This window comes from Eretmochelys imbricata, chromosome 7, assembly GCF_965152235.1.
Source record: "Eretmochelys imbricata isolate rEreImb1 chromosome 7, rEreImb1.hap1, whole genome shotgun sequence".
In the NCBI taxonomy this organism is placed as follows: domain Eukaryota; kingdom Metazoa; phylum Chordata; order Testudines; family Cheloniidae; genus Eretmochelys; species Eretmochelys imbricata.
The window spans coordinates 110,494,379-110,517,537 of NC_135578.1; the positions used below are offsets into that span (position 1 = coordinate 110,494,379).

Below are 23,159 nucleotides of genomic sequence, written 5' to 3' on the forward strand. Positions count from 1 at the left end.
ACAAACATATATAGCTGAGTTTTTAACTATGTTCCAGAACACTCCACTGCACACATTTCTTCCCCTAGTGAGAGGATGAGGGAACAAATGTGTGATAGCTGTTAGTTATGTTGTTAATAGACTACTGAAAGGCATTCAGATACTACCGTGATGAGTGTGGTATAGAAAATTTATAGAATAACTTCAGCCATTGGATCTTGTTATGCCTTTGTCTGCCAGCTTAAAGACTCTTCTACTATCAGATATTTTCCTTCTATATAGGTGCTTATAAACTATAAGTCGTCATCTCAAAATTTTCTTTGTAAAACTAAATAGACTAACTACTTTAAGCACTAACATATTGCTTTGTGTATTTTTGGGTAGCAAAGATTTAACCAAGCACAAAGTTTGGCCTGCAGTAACTATCGGTGATGTGTGTGACACCTTCCCAGTTTCACTCTTAAGTTCAGGTTTATTTTTCAGGGCTGTTACTCTTTTTGTTGCTTTTAAAAACTTATTGTGGCATTCCATAGTTAGTGTGTCACTGAATCCATCTCAGATATTTTTAGTTTACAAACAGTAAGGTGAGTTTTATGTTTTTCTTTTCAGAATAGAACGCCATTTTAGCCTAACAGTCCATTGGGGGGAGCAGAAGGGGGGAGTGTTGTGGCTTTTCAGCACTGCTGAAGTGTCAATGGACACCTTCAATTAATTATTTTAGATGGTGACAAAAATAATAGAACATGAGACCAGTTTAACAGAGACTTGTGAAACTCTGGGATTACATAAGAGTGATAGAGAACTGAAAAGAGAGTGCAAGGGATGGCAAAGTAAAAAGTAGAACTTGATATTTGGGTGCTGTAGAGTGTGGGGGAGGGGAAGGGCAAGATCCTTCCTGTCTGTGTTAGAGCCTAGATGATCTCTGCTTCCTTAGCTCCTGTAAGCCTGAGGAATGAAAGGCTGGCACAAAGAATCAAACCAGTCTCTCCCACATAACAGGGAGGAACAATACTGTTAGATAAACAGGAGTATTCAAATATTGATGAGAAGATCATGTTTAAATAGATCTTGTTTGTATAGCTTGCTATATTCTGATCAATGGAAAAAGTCAACTCCTTTTTTTTAAAAACTTGAAATCATGGTAACAAACTGTATCTCTGAAATGCCACACAGGTTGTAGCTGTCAAAGTTTGACTCAGACTCACAATTTATCAGACCACTCTGTTTTATTAGCAAAGCTGCTCTGCTAATACATTTAGAAGTCAGTCCCCCGAGTGGGGCTTGTGTCTTTTAATTGATACAGTTTTTTGGAGAACAAGTTACAGAGAAGTTACAGACAAAAGAAGAAAAAGATTTTAGTCACCACCCTTCGAGATCCCTGAGACCAGTCACGTATCTTCAATTACCTGCCACCCTTAACAATCTCCTTTAACAGCTTCCAGTTAACTTAACTAATTGCCCTTCACACCTTCCATTCTGATGTCTGCTTCTTAGACGTGCTGGCTCTATCTTAATTGCTTCTCCATTCAAAAGCTAACTGTCCCTACGTGTGCTCCCTCAGATACTTTGTAACATGTTTTGGCATGCCCTCTCATATACAATGTATCCAGCATGTCCCCTTATACAATGTTATACTTCCACATAGCAAAGTATCAAAAAATGAATCGTGTTTGAAAATCTAAATCGTAGGTTGAATTACAGGTAAAACATGGAATGGGAAATAACCTTCTGACTGAATTCTCCACCGTGCACGGTGATAAAACATGTTTCTTCTAAATAGCACTCAGAGTTGTAGAAAAAATGCTACCTAAGTATTTGGTCTGTGTATACAGTATCTTCACTCTAAATTTTCAGTGACAAGTTTATTCAGATATGATGTTAGTTTGACACTCACTTGAGCAACAGTAAAATTGTACTATGTTCAGATAGATTTTAGTTATCTATAGTAGTGGTAGTTTGGACAGCTGCTACCTGGAGGTCTTATTTTAAGATCTAAAGATGGTAGTGAATAGTCTTATTAAAATATATAGAGAGTTTCCCCCACAAAGTGCCATTGTTAGATTTTTAACTATTTTATAAACCAGCCTGGTGTTCTTGAGGAACAATTCTCCCTCCTCGTACATAAAAACTGTATCTTTTGTTTACAAAAAAAAGTACATCGGGATCACAACAGTGAAATACGTGTCTCATATTCTCTGATTCTTACAAGGTGTTAGTGAAGAATATATTATGGGGCAATTAATGATAGAATTGACACCCTGAGTACATTAACTTCTTAGATTACAAATATGATGTTTTAAAGAATATAACTTGAATTATATTAGCATTTAATTCCTATTTTCAGGGGTTTGTTGCCAGCTAAAATTCTATCATTCAGTAAGATTCTTTCTTAAAAAATAAAATATCTAGAGATCTTCTATTGTAACATTTGTGAGGGAAATGGGGGAAAAAGAGGTAGCATTATAATACTTTGGTCTTTGAACTTCTATATTTAAAAATACTGTGTGGTATGGGGCCAAGGGGGAGATTTTACATTTCAACCGCAATGTCTTGCAAATCTTTGGTTCCCAATGTGTACACTCTTGCCTGTTTTGGCTTAAAGAAAAGGTCTAAAATATATCCAAATCCTTGATAGAAAATCAAGGAGAAAGTTCACTATGATTTACAATACTTATCTGCAAGTTTACATACATCATCTGTATGAGTTTCTGAATCTTTCCTTAGTGGTGAACTTACTTTTTGTTTTCCTATGTCAGTTTTAAACATCACTGTAACTCTGTGAACAATATATTCTTATGGTAAAGATTGCCTGTATATAAGTACTAAGATCTTCATGTTGGTTTTGTAATATGATGTGTTAAAACAGGATCACATTTTGTTTACCAGTGTCACTAATGTAATTTAAAACACTTAAGCATTTTGTACATCTGGTCTTGTTTACTGTGAATGGTGGTAAAACCTTGCTACTCCTGTATAAAATCTGTCTGTTCCCATGTACCACTCCATTTTGAGTGAGACTTGAAGATGATGATGGTGAGTATGGAATTCCATGTTGTGATGTAAGCATTAAAATAAAAATCAAATAGGTGGTGACTTTACTAGCGAAAATTAATCTTGCCATAACTCACATGTGTAGCAAATGACCTATAATGCCAAGAGGGTTACTATCACAGGCAAGTTTCAGAGTAACAGCCGTGTTAGTCTGTACTTGTGGCACCTTAGAGACTAACCAATTTATTTGAGCATAAGCTTTTGTGAGCTACAGCTCACTTCATCGGATGCATACTGTGGAAAGTGTAGAAGATCTTTTTATATACACACAAAGCATGAGAAAATACCTCCTCCCACCCCACTCTCCTGCTGGTAATAGCTTATCTAAAGTGATCACTCTCCTTACAATGTGTATGATAATCAAGGTGGGCCATTTCCAGCACAAATCCAGGGTTTAACAAGAACATCTGGGGGGTGGTAGGAAAAAACAAGGGGAAATAGGTTACCTTGCATAATGACTTAGCCACTCCCAGTCTCCATTCAAGCCTAAGTTAATTGTATCCAATTTGCAAATGAATTCCAATTCAACAGTTTCTCGCTGGAGTCTGGATTTGAAGTTTTTTTGTTGTAATATAGCAACTTTCATGTCTGTAATCGCGTGACCAGAGAGATTGAAGTGTTCTCCAACTGGTTTATGAATGTTATAATTCTTGACATCTGATTTGTGTCCATTTATTCTTTTACGTAGAGACAGTCCAGTTTGACCAATGTACATGGCAGAGGGGCATTGCTGGCACATGATGGCATATATCACATTGGTGGATGTGCAGGTGAATGAGCCTCTGATAGTGTGGCTGATGTTATTAGGCCCTGTGATGGTGTCCCCTGAATAGATATGTGGGCACAGTTGGCAACGGGCTTTGTTGCAAGGATAGGTTCTTGGGTTAGTGGTTCTGTTGTGTGGTATGTGGTTGCTGGTGAGTATTTGCTTCAGGTTGGGGGGCTGTCTGTAGGCAAGGACTGGCCTGTCTCCCAAGATTTGTGAGAGTGTTGGGTCATCCTTCAGGATAGGTTGTAGATCCTTAATAATGCGTTGGAGGGGTTTTAGTTGTGGGCTGACGGCTAGTGGCGTTCTGTTATTTTCTTTGTTAGGCCTCTCCTGTAGTAGGTGACTTCTGGGAACTCTTCTGGCTCTATCAATCTGTTTCTTCACTTCCGCAGGTGGGTATTGTAGTTGTAAGAATGCTTGATAGAGATTTTGTAGGTGATTGTCTCTGTCTGAGGGGTTGGAGCAAATGCGGTTGTATCACAGAGCTTGGCTCTAGACGATGGATCGTGTGGTGTGGTCAGGGTGAAAGCTGGAGGCATGTAGGTAGGAATAGCTGTCAGTAGGTTTCCGGTGTAGGGTGGTGTTTATGTGAGCATCGTTTATTAGCACTGTAGTGTCCAGGAAGTGGATCTCTTGTGTGGACTGGACCAGGCTGAGGTTGATGGTGGGATGGAAATTGTTGAAATCATGGTGGAATTTCTCAAGGGCTTCTTTTCCATGGGTCCAGATGATGAAGATGTCATCAATATAGCGCAAGTAGAGTAGGGGCGTTAGGGGACGAGAGCTGAGGAAGCGTTGTTCTAAGTCAGCCATAAAAATGTTGGCATACTGTGGGGCCATGCGGGTACCCATAGCAGTGCCGCTGATCTGAAGGTATACGTTGTCCCCAAATGTAAAATAGTTATGGGTAAGGACAAAGTCACAAAGTTCAGCCACCAGGTTAGCTGTGACATTATCAGGGATAGTGTTCTTGACGGCTTGTAGTCCATCTTTGTGTGGAATGTTGGTGTAGAGGGCTTCTACATCCATAGTGGCCAGGATGGTGTTATCAGGAAGATCACCGATGGATTGTAGTTTCCTCAGGAAGTCAGTGGTGTCTCGAAGGTAGCTGGGAGTGCTGGTAGCGTAGGGCCTGAGGTGGGAGTCTACATAGCCAGACAATCCTGCTGTCAGGGTGCCAATGCTTGAGATGATGGGACGCCCAGGATTTCCAGGGTTATGGATCTTGGGTAGTAGATAGAATATCCCAGGTGGGGGTTCCAGGGGTGTGTCTGTGCGGATTTGATCTTGTGCTTTTTCAGGGAGTTTCTTGAGCAAATGCTGTAGTTTCTTTTGGTAACTTTCAGTGGGATCAGAGGGTAATGGCTTGTAGAAAGTGGTGTTAGAGAGCTGCCGAGCAGCCTCTTGTTCATATTCCGACCTATTCATGACAACAGCACCTCCTTTGTCAGCCTTTTTGATTATGATGTCAGAGATGTTTCTGAGGCTGTGGATGGCACTGTGTTCCACACGGCTGAGGTTATGAGGCAAGTGATGCTGCTTTTCCACAATTTCAGCCCGTGCACGTTGGCAGAAGCACTCTATGTAGAAGTCCAGTCTGCTGTTTCGACCTTCAGGAGGAGTCCACCTAGAATCTGCTGTTGTCATCATGAATAGATCGGAATATGAACAAGAGGCTGCTCGGCAGCTCTCCAATACCACTTTCTACAAGCCATTACCCTCTGACCCCACTGGGTCAGTGAGATTGAGCACGAGTGAGGAGCTAGGCTCTGTCGGTCATAATCCGATGCTCTGAGGCTTTGCAGGGCTGAACCTAGAGTTCCATGGCAAAACACCCCATCTTTATAGTTGTAAATTCCCATTTGAGTCCATGCATTCTGCAATGTCATCCTGTAATCATTAGTCCTTAAGTGGTGTTAATCTTGGGGTTTTCTGCTGTTATCATTTATTTGTTGTTTTGCCTTCGGGGGTGCCTGCCTCACCTCCGAGGTCATCAATGCTGCTAACGTGTTTAGCCTCGGACACAATGGATATTTTCTGATTGTCTCCTGGTGTTTCCAAGTCTCACTTTTTCTTGACCATCTGGACATTTGTGATGGCTTTCGCACCTTATCTTTTCCTGATGCATGCATTCCTCATTTACGCAAACAGTCTCTCACAGAAGTCTTCAAAGATATACAGAATACATTGTAAGTTAAGTCTTGCTAAATCTTTTATAACTAAAACCATTCACATTGGGACTTCAGGCCCTCAACATTTCTCTAATCTATTTATCATAGACACAATACAAAATCTTGTCTCTTACTAACTAAACTTTATAACAGGTCCTAATTGTAATACATATGGGAAACAGGATCCGAGTCTGACAGTCATTCCTTTCTGTTATTCAAAATGGGTGGCTGGCTGAATGAAATCAAAGTTTACATCAATTCTTATAGTACAATTCGAAAATTTAGCCCTACATGCAGCCCTAACCCTCCTTGCCCCAAGAGCCCTCACCAAATAACTTGCTTCCCAAAATAAAAGCTGCTTACTGGGAACCTCCTCTGGTGTTTGTCCTTCCTCAAGCACTGGCCACCGCGACTGGCTACCTTCCTCCTGGCTTGAGAACAGCTCCTGGCTGCATGCATCTAGGGATGCCAGGTTATCTTCCTCCTCCTCAGCACCCTCACTCCTGCGTTTCTGCTCCTCCTCCTCCTTCTGCTTTGTTGGACTGTGCTCTGAAGTGTCCATGGTGGTACTCGGAGTGGAGGTGGGGTCACCCCCAAGTATTGTGTCCAGCTTTTTGTAAAAACGGCAGGTTGCAGGGGCAGCACCAGAGTGGCTGTTTGCCTACGGCTGGAGTGCAGCTGGCACTGGACAGCTTCCTCCCCCCAAATACTGATGAGGTCTGGCACCTCGCCATTGCTCCATACTGGGGATCGCCTGGCACATGGAGGCATGGTCACCTGGAAAGATTCGCTGAGAGCACTCCACACCTGGCTGAGCAAACAGGAAGGAGATTTTCAAAATTCCCAGATAATTTAAAGGGCGGGTCTGATGGTTGGTCACCTGAGGGCAGGGCAGTAGAGTTCAAAGTGATGACCAGAGTGGCTAGAACAGGCATTGTGGGACACTTCTGGAGGCCGATCAGAGTGCATTAACAGACCAGGGCATCTACACTGGTGCTGTGGCGGCGCATCATACGTTATTCCACTCGCCGAGGTGGAGTACCAGGAGTGCTCTAGCCACTGAGTCATTGCCAGTGTGGACGTGTCATGAGTTAAAGCGCACTGGGCTGTTTTAATGCGCTCTAACTCGCAAATGTAGCCATGCCCTTAGAGATGTTCCAATAAGCTTCTTTCACAGACTAGACTTCTTCCTAGTCTGGGCCCAATCCTTTTCCCTTGGTACAGTTCTTGTTAGCTCCAGCTCAGGTGGTAACTGGGGATTTCTCATGACTGGCAGCCCACTTTGTTCTGTTCCACCCCCTTCTATATCTTTGGCACAAGGCGGGAATACTTTGTGTCTCTCTCTGGGTTCCCATCCCTTCTTCTAAATGGAAAAGCACCAGGTTAAAGATGGATTCCAGTTCAGGTGACATGATCACATGCCACTGTAAGACTTCAGTACCCACTTGCTGGCGCGCACAGGCAGGAAGGCTTACAAGTAAACAGAGCCATTTACAACCAATTGTCCTGGTTAATGGGAGCCATCAAGATTCCAAACCACCATTAATGGCCCATACTTTGCATAATTACAATAGGACCTCAGAGTTATATTTCTAGTTTCAGATATAGGAATGATACATTCATACAAATAGGATGACCACACTCTCAGTAGATTATAAGCTTTTTAGTGATACCTTAAAAAGTCCATCTAGCCCAGTATCCTGTCTTCTGACAGTGGCCAATGTCAGGTGCCCCAGAGGAAATGAACAGAACAGATAATCATCAAGTTATCTATCTCCTGTTGCCCATTCCCAGCTTCTGGCCAATGGAGGCTAGAGACACCATCCCTGCCCATCCTGGCAAATAGCCATTGATGGACCTATCCCCCATGAATTTATCTAGTTCTGTTTTGAACCCTGTTATAGTCTTCGCCTTCACTACATCCTCTGGCAAGGAGTTCCACAGGCTGACTGTGGATTGTGTAGAAAAATACTTCCTTTTGTTTGCTTTAAACCTGGTGCCTATTAATTTCATTTGGTGATTTCTAGTTCTTGTGTTATGAGAAGGAGTAAATAACACTTCCTTATTTACTTTCTCCACACCAGTCATGATTTAATAGACCACTATCATATCCCTCCTTAGTCGTCTCTTTTCCAGGCTGAAAAGTCCCAGTCTTATTAATCTCTCCTCATATGGCAGCCGTTCCATACCCCTAATAATTTTTGTTGCCCTTTTCTGAACCTTTTACAAGTCTAATATATCTTTTTTGAGATGGGGAAACCACGTCTGCACACAGTATTCAAGATGTTGGTGTACCATGGATTTATATATAGGCAATATGATATTTTCTGTCTTATTATCTATCCCTTTCTTAATGATACCCAAAATTCTGTTTGCTTTTTGGACTGCCGCTGCACACTGAGTGGATATTTTCAGAGAACTATCCACATCAACTCCAAGATCTCCTTCTTGAGTGGTAACAGCTAATTTAGATCCCATCATTTTATATGTATAGATGGGATTGTTTTCCAGTGTGCATTACTTTGCGTTTATCAGCATTGAATTTCATCTGCCGTTTTGTTGCCCAGTCATCCAGTTTTGAGAGACCCTTTTGTAGCTCTTTGCAGTCTGCCTGGGTCTTAACTATCTTGAGTAGTTTTGTATCATCTGCAGATTTTGCCACCTCACTGTTTACCCCTTTTTCCAGATCATTTATGAATCATTTAAATAGGACTGGGCCCAGAATAGACCCCTGGGGGGACACCACTATTTACCTCTCTCCATTCTGGAAACTGACCATTTATTCTTATCTTTGTTTCCTATCTTTTAACCAATTTTCCACTGATAGTACCAATAGGATAATGCTATGATCTGTTTTGTCAATATGCAACCAATCTCAGAGTCAAAACCAGTGATCAGCAGAGCACAGGCATCAAAGGTTAGGCAATGTGCCTCTGTGTAATTATGGAAGCGCAGTTCATGTGAAGTCCCTCCAACTTTTCTCCTGTTGCAATGGAAGTTGTGTTTCAAGGCTACAACAGGCTGGTGAGAATACCTCCAACTGGAACCTGTTCAGGAAAGCACTTAAGTACATGCTTAACTTTAAGCACATACTTAGAGATAAATATTTGATTAAATGCTTTCTTGAATTGGGCCCTCTGTGAGAATGTCCTTGATATAGTGGGCAAACTGTGGAGAATCTGTGTAAGAACTTCCTTGTGGAGAGGTAAATGGAAAATGAAAAATAGATTAGAAAATGAATAATAGATTAGTGCTCAGCATGGGGGAAGTGGTTTTCCAAAGTTTTCTAAATCACCTTCAGAAGTCTCTCAGGTTACAAGCCGGGTACAGTGGTCAACTGCACAACATTATCAGGAAAGCCTTGCATAAACTAGGAGGAGCACACTGAGAGCAAGAGCATATTCAGGGAGAAAAAATTTCCTCTATGCTAAAGTAAGCAGTAAAAAATGTAGTATACATATCCGTAATCCATGCTGTATGAGCTCAGTCAGAGAACTGACTGAGCTCCAGTTTCCCTTGATCTGTTTCAGAACAACTCCACCATGTATTCAAACAGATTTGTAATAAGGCAAGTCAAACTGCTCTTGCAGCATGCAAATTCATAAAAACGGGCCCAAGTTCTTTAGCAGGTATAGTGTTCCTATAGCAAGTAGCACTGCCGTGCTGCTCTGCTCATCAAGATGAGAATAGAAAGATATGCTCCAGAAGATGAGCAGGCCTGGAAAAAATAGTAATAGCTTCCAGTTGGCTGAGTCACTTGTATTCAAAGATGATCAACCTGTTTTTCAAAGAACCCCTTTGGTGACTAGCAACAGAGATGGAAGACCCGCTCCAACACAAGGAACCCCTGTGCGTTTTGCCTATGTAGTACAATTCTTGAATAGGAAAGGCAAAAAGGGAGAGGCGTCTCCAATAGTTATCTCATCAATGCTACTTTGGGCATAATCCATCCTGTGGAAGTTGTTCTCCCTCTGAGATTCTAAAAAAATCCAGATCTTTTAGCTTTCTTCAAGAAAACATGAATATGGGCATGAAGGAGAGTTCTTTGCAGTGGAAACTACTTCCAAACAGAAATGTGGCCATTCTTAGGCCTGTCTTCTCTGGTTAAATAAAGAAATTAGTTCAAGAAGTGTACTTCAAGATTTTTCAGCTTGTTTATTACTGACAGAAGTATTAAGTGTTTTCAGGACTCTCTACCAGATTTATGACTTTCTGGTAAAGTGGTAAAGCATCTGTGCTAGTTACCTGCAAAGAAGCCAACTGAGTATTGGTGCATATTTTGCCAGGCACTACAGCTCAGATTTTCAAAAGTGACTACTAGTAACAAACATCCTGATTTTCAGAGGGTGGGTGCTCAGTACTTTATGAAAATCAGACACCGCAAAGATTCCCCACCCCCACCCCTGTAAGGCATCCAAAATCACTAGTTACTCTTGAAAAATGTAGTCATAGACTTTGAGTCCAAAGATGATGCAGAAAGTTGCTGAAAGCTACTTTGGAGTAAACATATGGTACTTGTAGGATTGTACAAATATTGTCTTTCCATCATCTAGGCAGGGGTAGAACGTCTACAAACTCCCTTGTGAAGAATTCTGCGATAGTGAGTTCCATCCTTATCTTCCCTTATGTCATCAAAATATCATATTATCCCTCAAAGTAATGGGAGGAGCATAATGTATGCATATGGATTAAGTGAAGGATCTTTAAGAGAGAAATAACAGGTACTACATTTCCTCTTGTTTGGTAGATTTGACTAATTCCCTCGGGGTACTGAGAATTTATGCATGTGATCCTCCTGCATTAATGGGAAAATGGAATCCATGAAGTGGGTGGAGTGCTAAAATGTCAGAAAACTGATTTTGCATATTTTCATAAAATCTCCTGAGAAGACCCACATGCTGCAATAATGAGGCGGTTTTAATTAAATTGAACTATTTTTACGGATGTGGTAAAGCTAAGATGCTTTGATCGTGTTTGAGACTGACTATCAAATAGAAATATGCTTTGATTTGCTAAAATCAGTTGGTTGTAGAGCCAGTCATGCTCTCTCAGTACAGCTTTCATTGGTTTCAGTGTGGGCAAGAAAGTGAATTCTGCAAAATAGACCTTGGTTTTTTGTTTTGCTTTTAAGTAAGGATGAGCTCATATTTTCTGTCTCTCACAGGTGATCTGTAATGGAGCTTTCAGAGTTATAAAGCCTTTCAGCAAAGGCATTGGTAGGATTATGTAACTTGTTAGACAATTTCTTTTAAAAAAAAGTGACTAAATATCACAAAACTTGTATTTCATGCTTTTAGGAATGGCCTATAATGGTTTTAGAATTTTTCCAGGCAGTTTAGGATTAAATTTGCCTACAGTGTAATAAACCTAAATTAAATGGTATTTAAGCTTGAAACAAAAAAAAATGATAATTTAAATGTTTTTAAGTAGCAAAAGCATGACTTTTTATCTGGTGTTGCTAAATCAGAGTAACTTTAAATGATTTTATTAAAGTTTATTTATTGGATTTCTCCCATAGGCAGTTAAATGGTCTCTGTACCCCCAAAATGGAAGAAGTGCAGTACTTATTTTTTCCAAATGCAAATTAGTAATGGTCATCCCTGAATATCTTCCTTAATGGTACAATCTATTAGAATAAATCAGTGTTTTGTTAAATACAGGTAACTTTATAAGATGCTGTCTTTCGCTTTCCGTTCAGGAACTTGGTTCTTGCTTGTTTACTCTTCTTGCAAATACAGTTTGAAATATCTCTCTAAAACCCTTCAGAGTAACTCTGCACTAAAAAATTTAAATTTGTAAATAATGTCCGTTACATTTTAAGCTTCGACTGTTTGTTTTGTTGGCATTTGAATTTAAAGCCTATTTTAGTTTTAAAGTATTGTGATTAACTGAATATTTAATGTATATCTTGTAAAATAAGCATGTAACTTGACTAGGAATTTGTAAACCTGACACTATTAATCTATGGAAGTAATGTAGCACTGAAACCTGTACAACCCAAAGTGATGATGTGGTTGTAAAGAGAAATCTGAGTAATTGTTTTTGGAAAACGCTGTCATTAAATTCCCTGCACCAAACAGGTGAATAATTTAAAGCTTTTTTTTTCTCCTTTCTTTCCTTTCTCAGAACATGTTATATGATCATGCTCTTGCCTTTTCAGCTCAAGCTGACTTAGTTTGCAAATTATAACCTTTCTGTGCAATGAAAAAGGTCTGGTTCTCTTTAGCCAGTCTAATTCTTCCTTTTTCTGAAGAGCAGAAAAGCAGTCCAGCTGCTGTTGATATTTTAGTTTGTCTCTCCTGGTATTTAGCCTGTGTCTGTTTTTGCATTGTGGTTCTGGATATCCTTGGCAGATAGAGTGAATAGAATTACGTAAGTCCTTGTTTGTCTTTGGCCAGGCAGAGCTTGGTGGTGGGTTGTTTCTTGGTGCTCCTGGATACATTGTAGATGAGTAGGTACTGTGATGGGACCAGATAATTTTAGCTAATAGGCTGACACTCTATTTTTTTTTCCTCTTCGGTATAAAAGACTATTCCTGTCTTCATTTTGTCTAGTAAGAAAACCTGGCTTAAAGCCCACAAAACAATCCACGTACAATAGCTAATACAAATAGATGCTAGTTTGGGCCAGACACTTTTTAAAACATTAAATATTAATTCAGGCTGTTTTGCTATTAGATATGGATAGGGCTTTTCCCAAAATTTGAAAAGGAGGGAGCAGAAGGTTATGTGGTCTATATACCCCCATGGTAGAAGTGCAGAATTTGTTGTTTTGTTTTTTTCCTACAGTAGGTTATAAGATATTTTGGTTTGGGTTTTCTTTGAGTTAAAGGTGGGGATAAAATACCAAGTGTGCTGGATTTGTCACCCTTCAAGGCTTTATGGGAGAACCCTGGATGGAGGGTGTGGATTCTTAAGCATAAAGGGAACTAAAGTAGTTTTAGGTAGAGTATTTGAAACAAATTTCTCTCTTCCTTTTTTGGCTTTATATACAGAAGGACTGAGTCTTGTGCTATTTTAAGTGTAATATCTTTAAGTATTCGCTGAGTAGTTCTCTTTTAACAAGATTTCTTTGATGACATCATCTGACCTAGTGTTGTGAAAACATGCTTTTGCTGCTTGTTTTCTGTCTTACTGTATTTGATTGAAATGCACTGTTGCTATTTAAGGACTGACTTACACTGAAAAAGAAAAATATATTGCATTCTTCTTGCAAAGATTATTCAGAGACACTGATGGAATGGGTTAGCCAACTAGTACATTCTTTTATCTTAATTTCAAATGCCTCAATTTTTTTTTCTAACTAGTAAGGCAATTTTAGAAATGTTCTACTTCAGCACAAATTTGAAATTCTTTGCATGGATGGAAGTTGACAGGTCTATTAGTGGAGGAATGTTGATGAGTTTTTTTTGAGGAGAGGTAACTAACCAGAGTATGTTTAAAATGTATCTGATTTACTGGTGACTTGAGTTTGAAATTCATTGTATAGTTGCTCCAGATAAGCAAAAAGTCACATTGTTTAGACAACAGCACTACAAACACTAAAATTTTAAAAACTAGTTCTGTTATTGGGTTACTCTTTCTTCATTCTGTAGTGGGCGTATTTGATTATTGGGAACAGTTGCAGAGAAGTCAACTGAAATAAATTCATGTTGGCAACTCCATAGTTAAGCAATCTTCACAGGGAAAATGAAATGGCTTTTTATGTCTGTCACTGCTTTGTGGTGTACAAAGATTCTTTGAAGTAGTGGTGGAGACATTTAGAACTTTTTTTGGTTTTGTCTTTCAGCTTAGGGATGGTCTTATAAATTTTGACCATGTATTAAGGTAGGATAGTAAGCCAGAAGGTAGTTTTAAATGTTGGTGAATTTAGTTAGAAAACTTGCATCTACTAGAGTTATACAGGGATGTGCTGCCTTTCACATCATGTATTTTGTCAAAGACTTGGTGAGAAAGTATAAAAATCGTAAAACTATGTACAGAAGAACCTCAGAGTTACAAACACCTTGGGAATAGAGGTTGTTCATAACTCTGAAATGTCGTAATTCTGAACAAATCATTGATGGTTCTTTCAAAAGTGTACAACTGAACATTGACTTAAAACAGCTTTGAAATTTTACCACGCAGAAGAAAAATGCTGCTTTTAACAATCTTAATGTAAATGAAACAGGCACAGAAACAGTTCCTTACCTTGTCAAATCTTTTTTTAAACTTTCCCTTTTATTTTTTAGTAGTTTACATTTAACACAGTTTTGTACTGTATTTGTGTTTTTTATTTTGTTTTTTGTCCTGCTGCTGCCTGAGGCATACTTCAGGTTCCAAATGACCTGTGTGGTGTACCAGTCAGTTCGTAACTGGTGTACATAACTCTGAGGTTACTATATTGTAGGGTGAGGACATAGCCAGTTTTAGAAGGCAGTTAAACTATTCAACTTACTTTAACCAAATTAAGGGAAAGGGGAAGTTATTGATCACTATTCACTATATTGCGTGGATTTCAGCTGACCAGCTGAATACAAACTTAAGTACTACAGTATCGAAAGAATATAAATAAAATGAAAAGACTGTAAAGCAGTGGCTCTCAACCTTTCCAGACAAGACTCCTGAAAGTAATTTGTCTTGAGTACCCCCAAGTTTCACCTTATTTAAAATTGAGTTGTGTACAGAATCAGGCAAAAAACACAAGTGTCACAGCACACGATCACTGAAAAATTGCTTGCTTTATCATTTTTACCATATAATTATAAAATAAATCAATTGGAATAGAAGTATTGTACTTACATTTTAGTATATAGAGCAGTATAAACAAGTTATTTTCTGAATGAAATTTTAGTTTGTACTGACTTTGCTAGTGCTTTTTATGTGGCCTGTTATAAATGTAGGCAAGTATCTAGATGAGTTGATTAACCACCCCCTGGAAGATCTCTGCATACGTGTATGCCTGGTTGAGTACCACTGCTGTAAAGGACAGCTTTTAGGAGTGCAAAGGAGTACTACTGTAATGAGAGAGAGGTTTTGGAGGCAGTGGGTTATGAAGAACTGAGGAAACCGTACAGCTTGGAAAAACTGGCTATGAGAGAGAATTTAACTATGTACATACTTAAAGGGTTACTGAAAGTGGGAGAGAAACTCTTCTCATTGTTGATAAAACTGGAAATAACTGGTTGAAACCAAAATAAACCAACTTAAAGATGGCCTGCACACTTGTCAAGGTTCTTCCCTACTCTGAACTCTAGGGTACAGATGTGGGGACCTGCATGAAAGACCCCCTCAGCATATTCTTTCCAACTTAGGTTAAAAACTTCTTCAGGGTACAAACTTTGCCTTGTCCTTGAACCCTATGCTTCCACCACCAAGCGTGTTAAACAAAGAACAGGGAAAGAGCCCACTTGGAGACGTCTTCCCCTCCCCAAGAATATCCCCCCAAGCCCTACACTCCCTTTCCTGGGGAAGGCTTGATAAAAATCCTCGCCAGTTTGCATAGGTGAACACAGACCCAAACCTTTGGATCTTAAGAACAATGAAAAAGCAATCAGGTTCTTAGAAGAAGAATTTTAATTTAAAGAAAAAGTAAAAGAATCACCTCTGTAAAATCAGGATGGTAAATACCTTACAGGGTAATCCGATTCAAAACACAGAGAATCCCTCTAGGCAAAACCTTAAGTTACAAAAAGACACAAAAACAGGAATATACATTCCATCCAGCGCAGCCTATTTTACTAGCCATTAAACAAAAGTAAATCTAAAGCATTTCTAGCTAGATTACTTACTAGCTTTTTACAGGAGTTCTGAGCTGCATTCCTGATCTATTCCTGGCAAAAGCATCACACAGGGACAGACCCTTTGTCCCTGTCTCTCCCCCCCCAGCTTTGAAAGTATTTTGTCTCCTCATTTTGGTCAGGTGCCAGCGAGGTTATTTTAGCTTCTTAACCCTTTACACGTGAAAGGGTTTTGCCTCTGGCCAGGAGGGATTGTATAGCACTGTATACAGAAAGGTGGTAACCCTTCCCTTTATATTTATGACAACAGCAATGAAAAATGTGTGCCTCTTTTGTTGCTTTATGATGTAAGTGTTTGGGAGGGAGTTTAACCTTAGAAATATCAGAAACATGAAGCTTTGTGATAGTTTTGCTAAAGGTCTCCTTGGAGAAGTATTCAGAGTAACAGCGAATACAGTTAGTCTGTATTCGCAAAAAGAAAAGGAGTACTTGTGGCACCTTAGAGACTAACCAATTTATTTGAGCATGAGCTTTCGTGAGCTACAGCTCACTTGTGGCACCTTAGAGACTAACCAATTTATTTGAGCATGAGCTTTCGTGAGCTACAGCTCACTTCATCCGATGAAGTGAGCTGTAGCTCACGAAAGCTCATGCTCAAATAAATTGGTTAGTCTCTAAGGTGCCACAAGTACTCCTTTTCTTCTTGGAGAAGTAGAAATCTTCAGTTGAAGGGGCTGGGGTTTTTGAATTCTCAAAGTGAGCTTTTACCCAAATCTGTCAGGAGTTTGAGTTAAATAGTTAACAAACAAAGTTTTAGAAAGTTACGACAGTCTTCCCAGCTCACCTGCTAAATTTTCATTTTCATTTTGTGATGTTATCCCACTAGTTCCTAATCTTAGTCCTCCACTCAAACTGGGAAGACAAGCCATGGTATTTCTGATATTAAACAGAAATCTATTTAAAAAAAACCTAATGGACCGGAAAAACCCCCAACCTTATTCAGCTGCCTTTTGTAGATTAGAAAGAAGCAGTAAGGGCATGCACACGATTTAAAAAAAAAAAAAAAAAAAAAAAAAAAAAAATGGACTTCACACATTCCTGACAATTCTGGTTCTCTAATGTATGTTCTCTAATCTCTAACTTTGTCAAATATTTTAGCAGCGTGCCTGTTTTCTGTTATGCTAGCTGGCTGGTATGGGGTGAACGCAATGAAGAAACACTATGTAGCAGCTTTGTTTTCAAGGTATCATGTGACTACTCTTTGGTTAAGAGGAGAGAGTAGACCAAGGACAAGTTTGTTCAGCAAACTGATGATATGTAAAATATGTAAAATGACCAGCCAATGAGACATTCACTCGAGTACTTATCAATCCCCTATGATCACGTGACTCTGAAACTCTGGTTCAGATAAAGGAAAAAAGTAGGAGATGAAACCTGTTAAATCTACTATGTCTACTATGGGGGTGTCTCTGAAGAAACAATTGAACAAGGATTTAGACAAATGCCTAGTTGTTAATTGGCAGTGGAGTGGAGAAGGGAAGGTCCTTACTTCAAGGTTGGACACTTGTAAACAATAATGAATGATAAAGGCTAACTTAAAAGAGCCTAATCTCATCTCAGGATATAACTGACCAATTTCAAAATTTGAGCAGAGTATTCACTTTGACGAGTGACTTGAGTCTTGCTGAACAGGCTGATGGCATTATAGAAGGACTTAGGAGGTGAACTAATAAAGATATATCGGAAATTGGCATTGGGAAATATGGTGAGAAGGCACAGCAATACTCAGAAAAACATGGTACTACTTGCAAGTGCTTTTTGGTTAAATTCTATCCATTATCAAAACATTTTCTGATTCTTGCATGACATATATAACAAAATGGAAACTGTCTTTGGACAAGTCTACACTTCCAGCACTGCATTTACACCACTGGTGCACTTAAGTGAGGACACTACTCTGCTGACAGGAGAGCTTCTGCGAGAGGCGGTAGCTATATTGATGGGAGAAGCTCTCCCATAGACATAGCGCTGTTTACACTGGGGCTTAGGGAGGTATAACTGCATCAATCAGGAGTGTGGATTTTTCACATGCCTGAGTTGTTATACTGATGTAAATGTACAGTGTGGACCCAGCCTTTGGTTACTGACTGAGGTTTAACAGTGTCATAGAAATACTGGTGGGCTACTTAAGTCAACTCTCTACCTCACAGAAGGAGCTCCTTTATGTGCAGCTGCAGTGGACTGGAGCCTCAAATTTATAAGAACTGTACAAACCAGAGGCTGATGTGAAAGACTGAAACTTCAAGCCAGGTCCTGGGACAGAATCCTGATGGGAATCCAGCTCAGTTGCTCCTTGTAGTGGCTGAGTGACATGAAGGTTTGGTTTCGCACAAAGGTTTGTTTCAGGATGTTGCTGGACAGAGGGAGGAATGCTCCGTCATTCATCTGCCTCTGGCTGATTGGCCTAGTTTTATATCTGATAAATGTTTGGACAGTTTTTCTTTAAGTGCTGTATAAAGGCATTCCATGTATTAAAGATGGACTAAATATAATGGTAGATGTTGAAATCCTCTGAAAGTATTATAGAAGTGCAAAGCAGTTTACAAACTCCAATTACTTAAGTCGGGTGTCGGCAACCTTCGGCATGTGGCCCATCAAGGTAATCCGCTGGCGGGCCGCTAGACGTTTTGTTTACTTTGACCGTCCACAGGCACAGCCCCCCCCACAGCTCCCAGTGGCTGTGGTTTGCCGTCCCCAGCCAATGGGAGCTGCAAGAAGTGACATCCCTGCAGCCCGCACCACTGCCCGCAGCTCCCATTGGCCGGAAACAGCGAACCGCGGCCAATGGGAGCTGCGGGGGGCTGTGCCTGTGGACAGTCAACATAAACAAAAGGTCTCGCCAGCGGATTACCCTGATGGGCCATGTGCCGAAGGTTGCAGACTCCTGACTTAAGGCTCTGGCTACACTGCTCAGCTTTTAGTGACATGGCTGTGCCACTAAAAGTCGCACAATTGTAGTTGCTGTTTGTCGGCAGGAGAGAGCCCCTGCTTACAAAGTGCTGTTCTCACCAGCGCTTTTAGTCGGTAAAACTTTTTTGTAATTCTGGGGTGTGTGTGTTTTAACGTCCCTGAATGACAAAAGTTTTTTCCGACAAAGTGCCAGTGTAGACATACCCTAAGTTCACAACACTCCTGAAAATGGAAAATATTGTCCCCTCTTTTTATATGGAGAAACTGGAACAATGAGACGTTGACTTGTACAGGTCATACACAATCTGTTGCAGAGCTGGGAATAAACCCAGATCTCTTGGCTAAATCTCATTAAATTAGCTTGATGAAGAATGTTTGCGACAGTGTTGTATCTGTGTTGGTCCCAGGATATTGGAGACTGGAAGAACAGCTCTGTGTAAGCTAGAGAGCTTGTCTCTTTCACCAACAGAAGTTGGTTCAATAAAAGATATTAAAAGATATTACCTCACCCACCTTGTCTCCTTAATGAAGAATAGCCATTTTGCTAAAACACCAGTGTAAGTTAGTATTTTAAAGTAATACTTAAGTACAATATTTTAAATAAATCCACTTGTCCATTAAGTGTGGCTGGATTATTCATACTACTGTATAAATGTTGTATTAAACTAATGTAGTTTATCTTGCTTCATAACCTAAGCAGGTTTCAGAGTAACAGCCGTGTTAGTCTGTATTCGCAAAAAGAAAAGGAGTACTTGTGGCACCTTAGAGACTAACCAATTTATTTGAGCATGAGCTTTCGTGAGCTACAGCTCACTTCATCGGATGCATACCGTGGAAACTGCAGAAGAGATTATATACACACAGAGACCATGAAACAATACCTCCTCCTGCCCCACTGTCCTGCTGGTAATAGCTTATCTAAAGTGATCATCAAGTTGGGCCATTTCCAGCACAAATCCAGGTTTTCTCACCCTCCGCCCCCCCCCCCCCCCCACAAACTCACTCTCCTGCTGGTAATAGCTTATCCAAAGTGACCACTCTCCCTACAATGTGCATGATAATCAAGGTGGGCCATTTCCAGCACAAATCCAGGTTTTCTCACCCCCCACCCCCACCCCCATACACACACAAACTCACTCTCCTGCTGGTAATAGCTTATCTAAAGTGATCAGCAAGTTGGGCCATTTCCAGCACACATCCAGGTTTTCTCACCCTCCGCCCTCCCACACACAAACTCACTCTCCTGCTGGTAATAGCTTATCCAAAGTGACCACTCTCCCTACCCAGCAGGAGAGTGAGTTTGTGTGTGGGGTTTTTGGAGGGGGGTGAGGGAGTGAGAGAACCTGGATTTGTGCAGGAAATGGCCCACCTTGATTATCATACACATTTTGAAGAGACTGGTCACTTTGAATGGGCTATTACCAGCAGGAGAGTGAGTTTGTGTGGGGGGGAGGGGGGGCGGAGGGTGAGAGAACCTGGATTTGTGCTGGACATGGCCCAACTTGATGATCACTTTAGATAAGCTATTACCAGCAGGACAGTGGGGCGGGAGGAGGTATTGTTTCATGGTCTCTGTGTGTATATAATGTCTTCTGCAGTTTCCACGGTATGCATCCGATGAAGTGAGCTATAGCTCACGAAAGCTCATGCTCAAATAAATTGGTTAGTCCCTAAGATAACCTAAGCAGCTTTCCCAGCTGACATTTTGCAAGGCCATTACGGAAGGAGTAAACCTGGCTTCTGGGAATTGGAGTACCTGGTATTGTTCTTTAGCAACCCTGTTTAGTGGAACAAAGGAGTAGCAATGACAGCTCTGCAGGGAGCACTCTTCACTGGAGGGAATGTTGCATCCGATGAAGTGAACTGTAGCTCACGAAAGCTTATGCTCAAATAAATTGGTTAGTCTCTAAGGTGCCACAAGTACTCCTTGTCTTTTTGCGAATACAGATTAACAGGGCTGTTACTCTGAAACTTGCTACTAAGTGGCGTTTGTTGTGGGGGGACTGTCTGCAAGAATGAGTGAGAGAGTGCATGCATCCGATGAAGTGAGCTGTAGCTCACAAAAGCTTAGCCTCAAATAAATTTTAGTCTCTAAGGTGCCACAAGTACTTCTTTTTTTTTTGCGGATACAGACTAACACGGCTGCTACTCTGAAACCTAAAGGATGTCCCTATCCCTACGGGGGGCAGGGGAAATTGGAGGAACTGGGCATCTGTGAACCTATCATACACTTTTATTACAGATAGCCCATGTATGGATTTTACAGTAAGATAACAAGGTGGCTAAATGTTGCTAGTTAATGTGTATTCAGTCACCAGTTGCCAATAGGAAATAATCTTTCCGAACATTTTTACTTAATAGATGTAGTTGGGTTATCTCATACTTGAACAGTCTGTAAACTGCTCAGTTAACTAACTAACAAGTAATTAAACCGTACTTGGAATAATAGTACATTGAGGTTTTACATTTAATTTTGTAAACATCCAATAGATTATCATTAAATAGATGGTAATTGCTGGGTTATGAAAATTGAATGTTGTAAAGAATCAGTTACATGTAAGTAACTAAATGCTCCAAATTTAATTTCTTTATTTGTAATCTACTAGTATCAGTGGAAACGAAAGTATAATCCAAACTCGTTTTGGCCTAGGACTTTAAGGATCTATTTCCAAAAGCATGTTGAAGCCATTAGGCAAGAAAAATAACAGCAGAGCCTGCTGTTTTGTAATTCACAGCTTTGTTGGTTTTAAATGTACTTCTGTATTCTAATTCCATATTAAAAGAATATTATCAGATAACTCAGTTATCTACAAATACTCCAGAACTCAAGTTCAACTTGAAAAGAAAACCTTAACTGCTTTGCATACTTCAGTACATACTGTATTGGAGTTCCTAGAATTTGGAATGGTCTTTGTAAGTCATCTTGCATTAATGCAAAATTATGACTGATATTTTTAAACTCTCAACGGTCAGGAAATTCAAACGTATACTATTTTCCTCACTCTAGCTGATAAAATTATATCTAAAATACACTGCTAAAATTATTTCTAAGGTAGCTATCATCATGGTATCTAAAAGCACAGTACTGTATGTACAATGTGGTTCTTAAGATGCTATAGAAACATACCTCTGAATTTCCTCAATTTTACGTTTGCAATATTCTGATAGAAATTTTAGTCATAAATTTTTTTTTCTTTTGATTTCTTTATTTTTAAGATAGTTAAAACTAGACTTTTCCTTCTTTCATGCGCTGTGTGAGTAGTGTGGGAAGAGGTGCTGAAACTATGCTCTAGGAATGCTGACATCTTCATCACCGCATTTACTTACCACCTCTTAATTTAAAAAATGATGCGTTCGCTGGTGAACTGAAGAAGGAAGCTTTTCTGTTTTCTTCCTCTGGTGTCATTCTCCATCAAATGAGAGTTTATGGGCTTCTGTAAATCCTATGCCTGGTCCAAAACCACAAGTTGCGCTGGTTAAACTAACATGAGTGCAAAACCAGACCATACTCTGCAAATGAGGGAAATCATTTTTTGAGACTGTAAAGAAGTATTAAAATCCCAATCAAGGTATTCAGAATTTATACATAAGAAACTGAAGAAGGCAGTTAATGTTTTCAAAGTTTATGTATTGGATTCTCAGCAAAATAATGTTCTAAAAGTTCTTTCAGTGTTGTAAGAACCCAAGTACTAGCATGGATAACAAAACTAACAGTGTCTTGTTTAATAGTGCACATCTCTAGCTATGCCTATCCTATTGTATGAAAACCTATACTGTGGTATGTAAATATTTGTCTGTAGGTTTCTTTGGTCCTTAATCATCTAAATACTTTAGTATATAGGTAAATTGAAAGCTTATAGTACAGTTTCTTTACACATCATAATAGCACAAGATTTTTCTTTAACATACGAGACAGCTACACAGTTTCACTCTGAGAATATTTTTTATAATCTCCTTTATCCAAAATTACTGGCACACTGGGATGTGGCATTCAAAGAATCTATTCCAGGGAAAACAAAGTGTTTACATTCTTGCTATGTTTATACACTCCTCCGCTTCTTGCATGGAAGAATTTTTAGTAGCTTGGAGAGGCTTTTTTATTTTTTTTTTATTTTTGGGGGGCTGGAAGACTTGTAGAAATCAGATTTTCTGTCCTTAATTGTCTTAAACAGCAAAACAGCCCCTTCACTCCCCCCCCCCCCCCCAAATTGCCCTGTAAGTATATTGCTTTCATTCTTTATGCCTGATAGTTCTGTTAATGTATTTTGAAATAGTAAAATAGTCCTGTTTATGAAAAAGTGAGACTTTATATTTATTTTTATCAGGTTCAAGCCATTTTTTCCATTTCAAGTTATGTCACCTGAGGAATATGAAGATCGGGATCTCAACATACAAGATTTTCCATTGACAGAAGGCCGACTTAAAATTACCTTAATAGAATGTACAAGGTATGTCCTGTCCTTTGCCCTGTCATTCTTTCTGGACTTAGTGGTTTTCAAGT

General features: G+C 39.7%; 1 protein-coding gene across 1 annotated transcript in view; it reads left to right on the forward strand.

The window, feature by feature from the left end:
- The window catches only part of PDZD8 (PDZ domain containing 8), a 144,140-nt gene that overhangs the window by 14,229 nt on the left and 106,752 nt on the right, over positions 1-23,159 (forward strand). Inside the window, exon 2 of the mRNA XM_077823072.1 lies at positions 22,984-23,106. Within this exon, the coding sequence (XP_077679198.1) occupies positions 22,984-23,106 (123 nt within the window). The remainder of the gene's footprint in view (positions 1-22,983; positions 23,107-23,159) is intronic.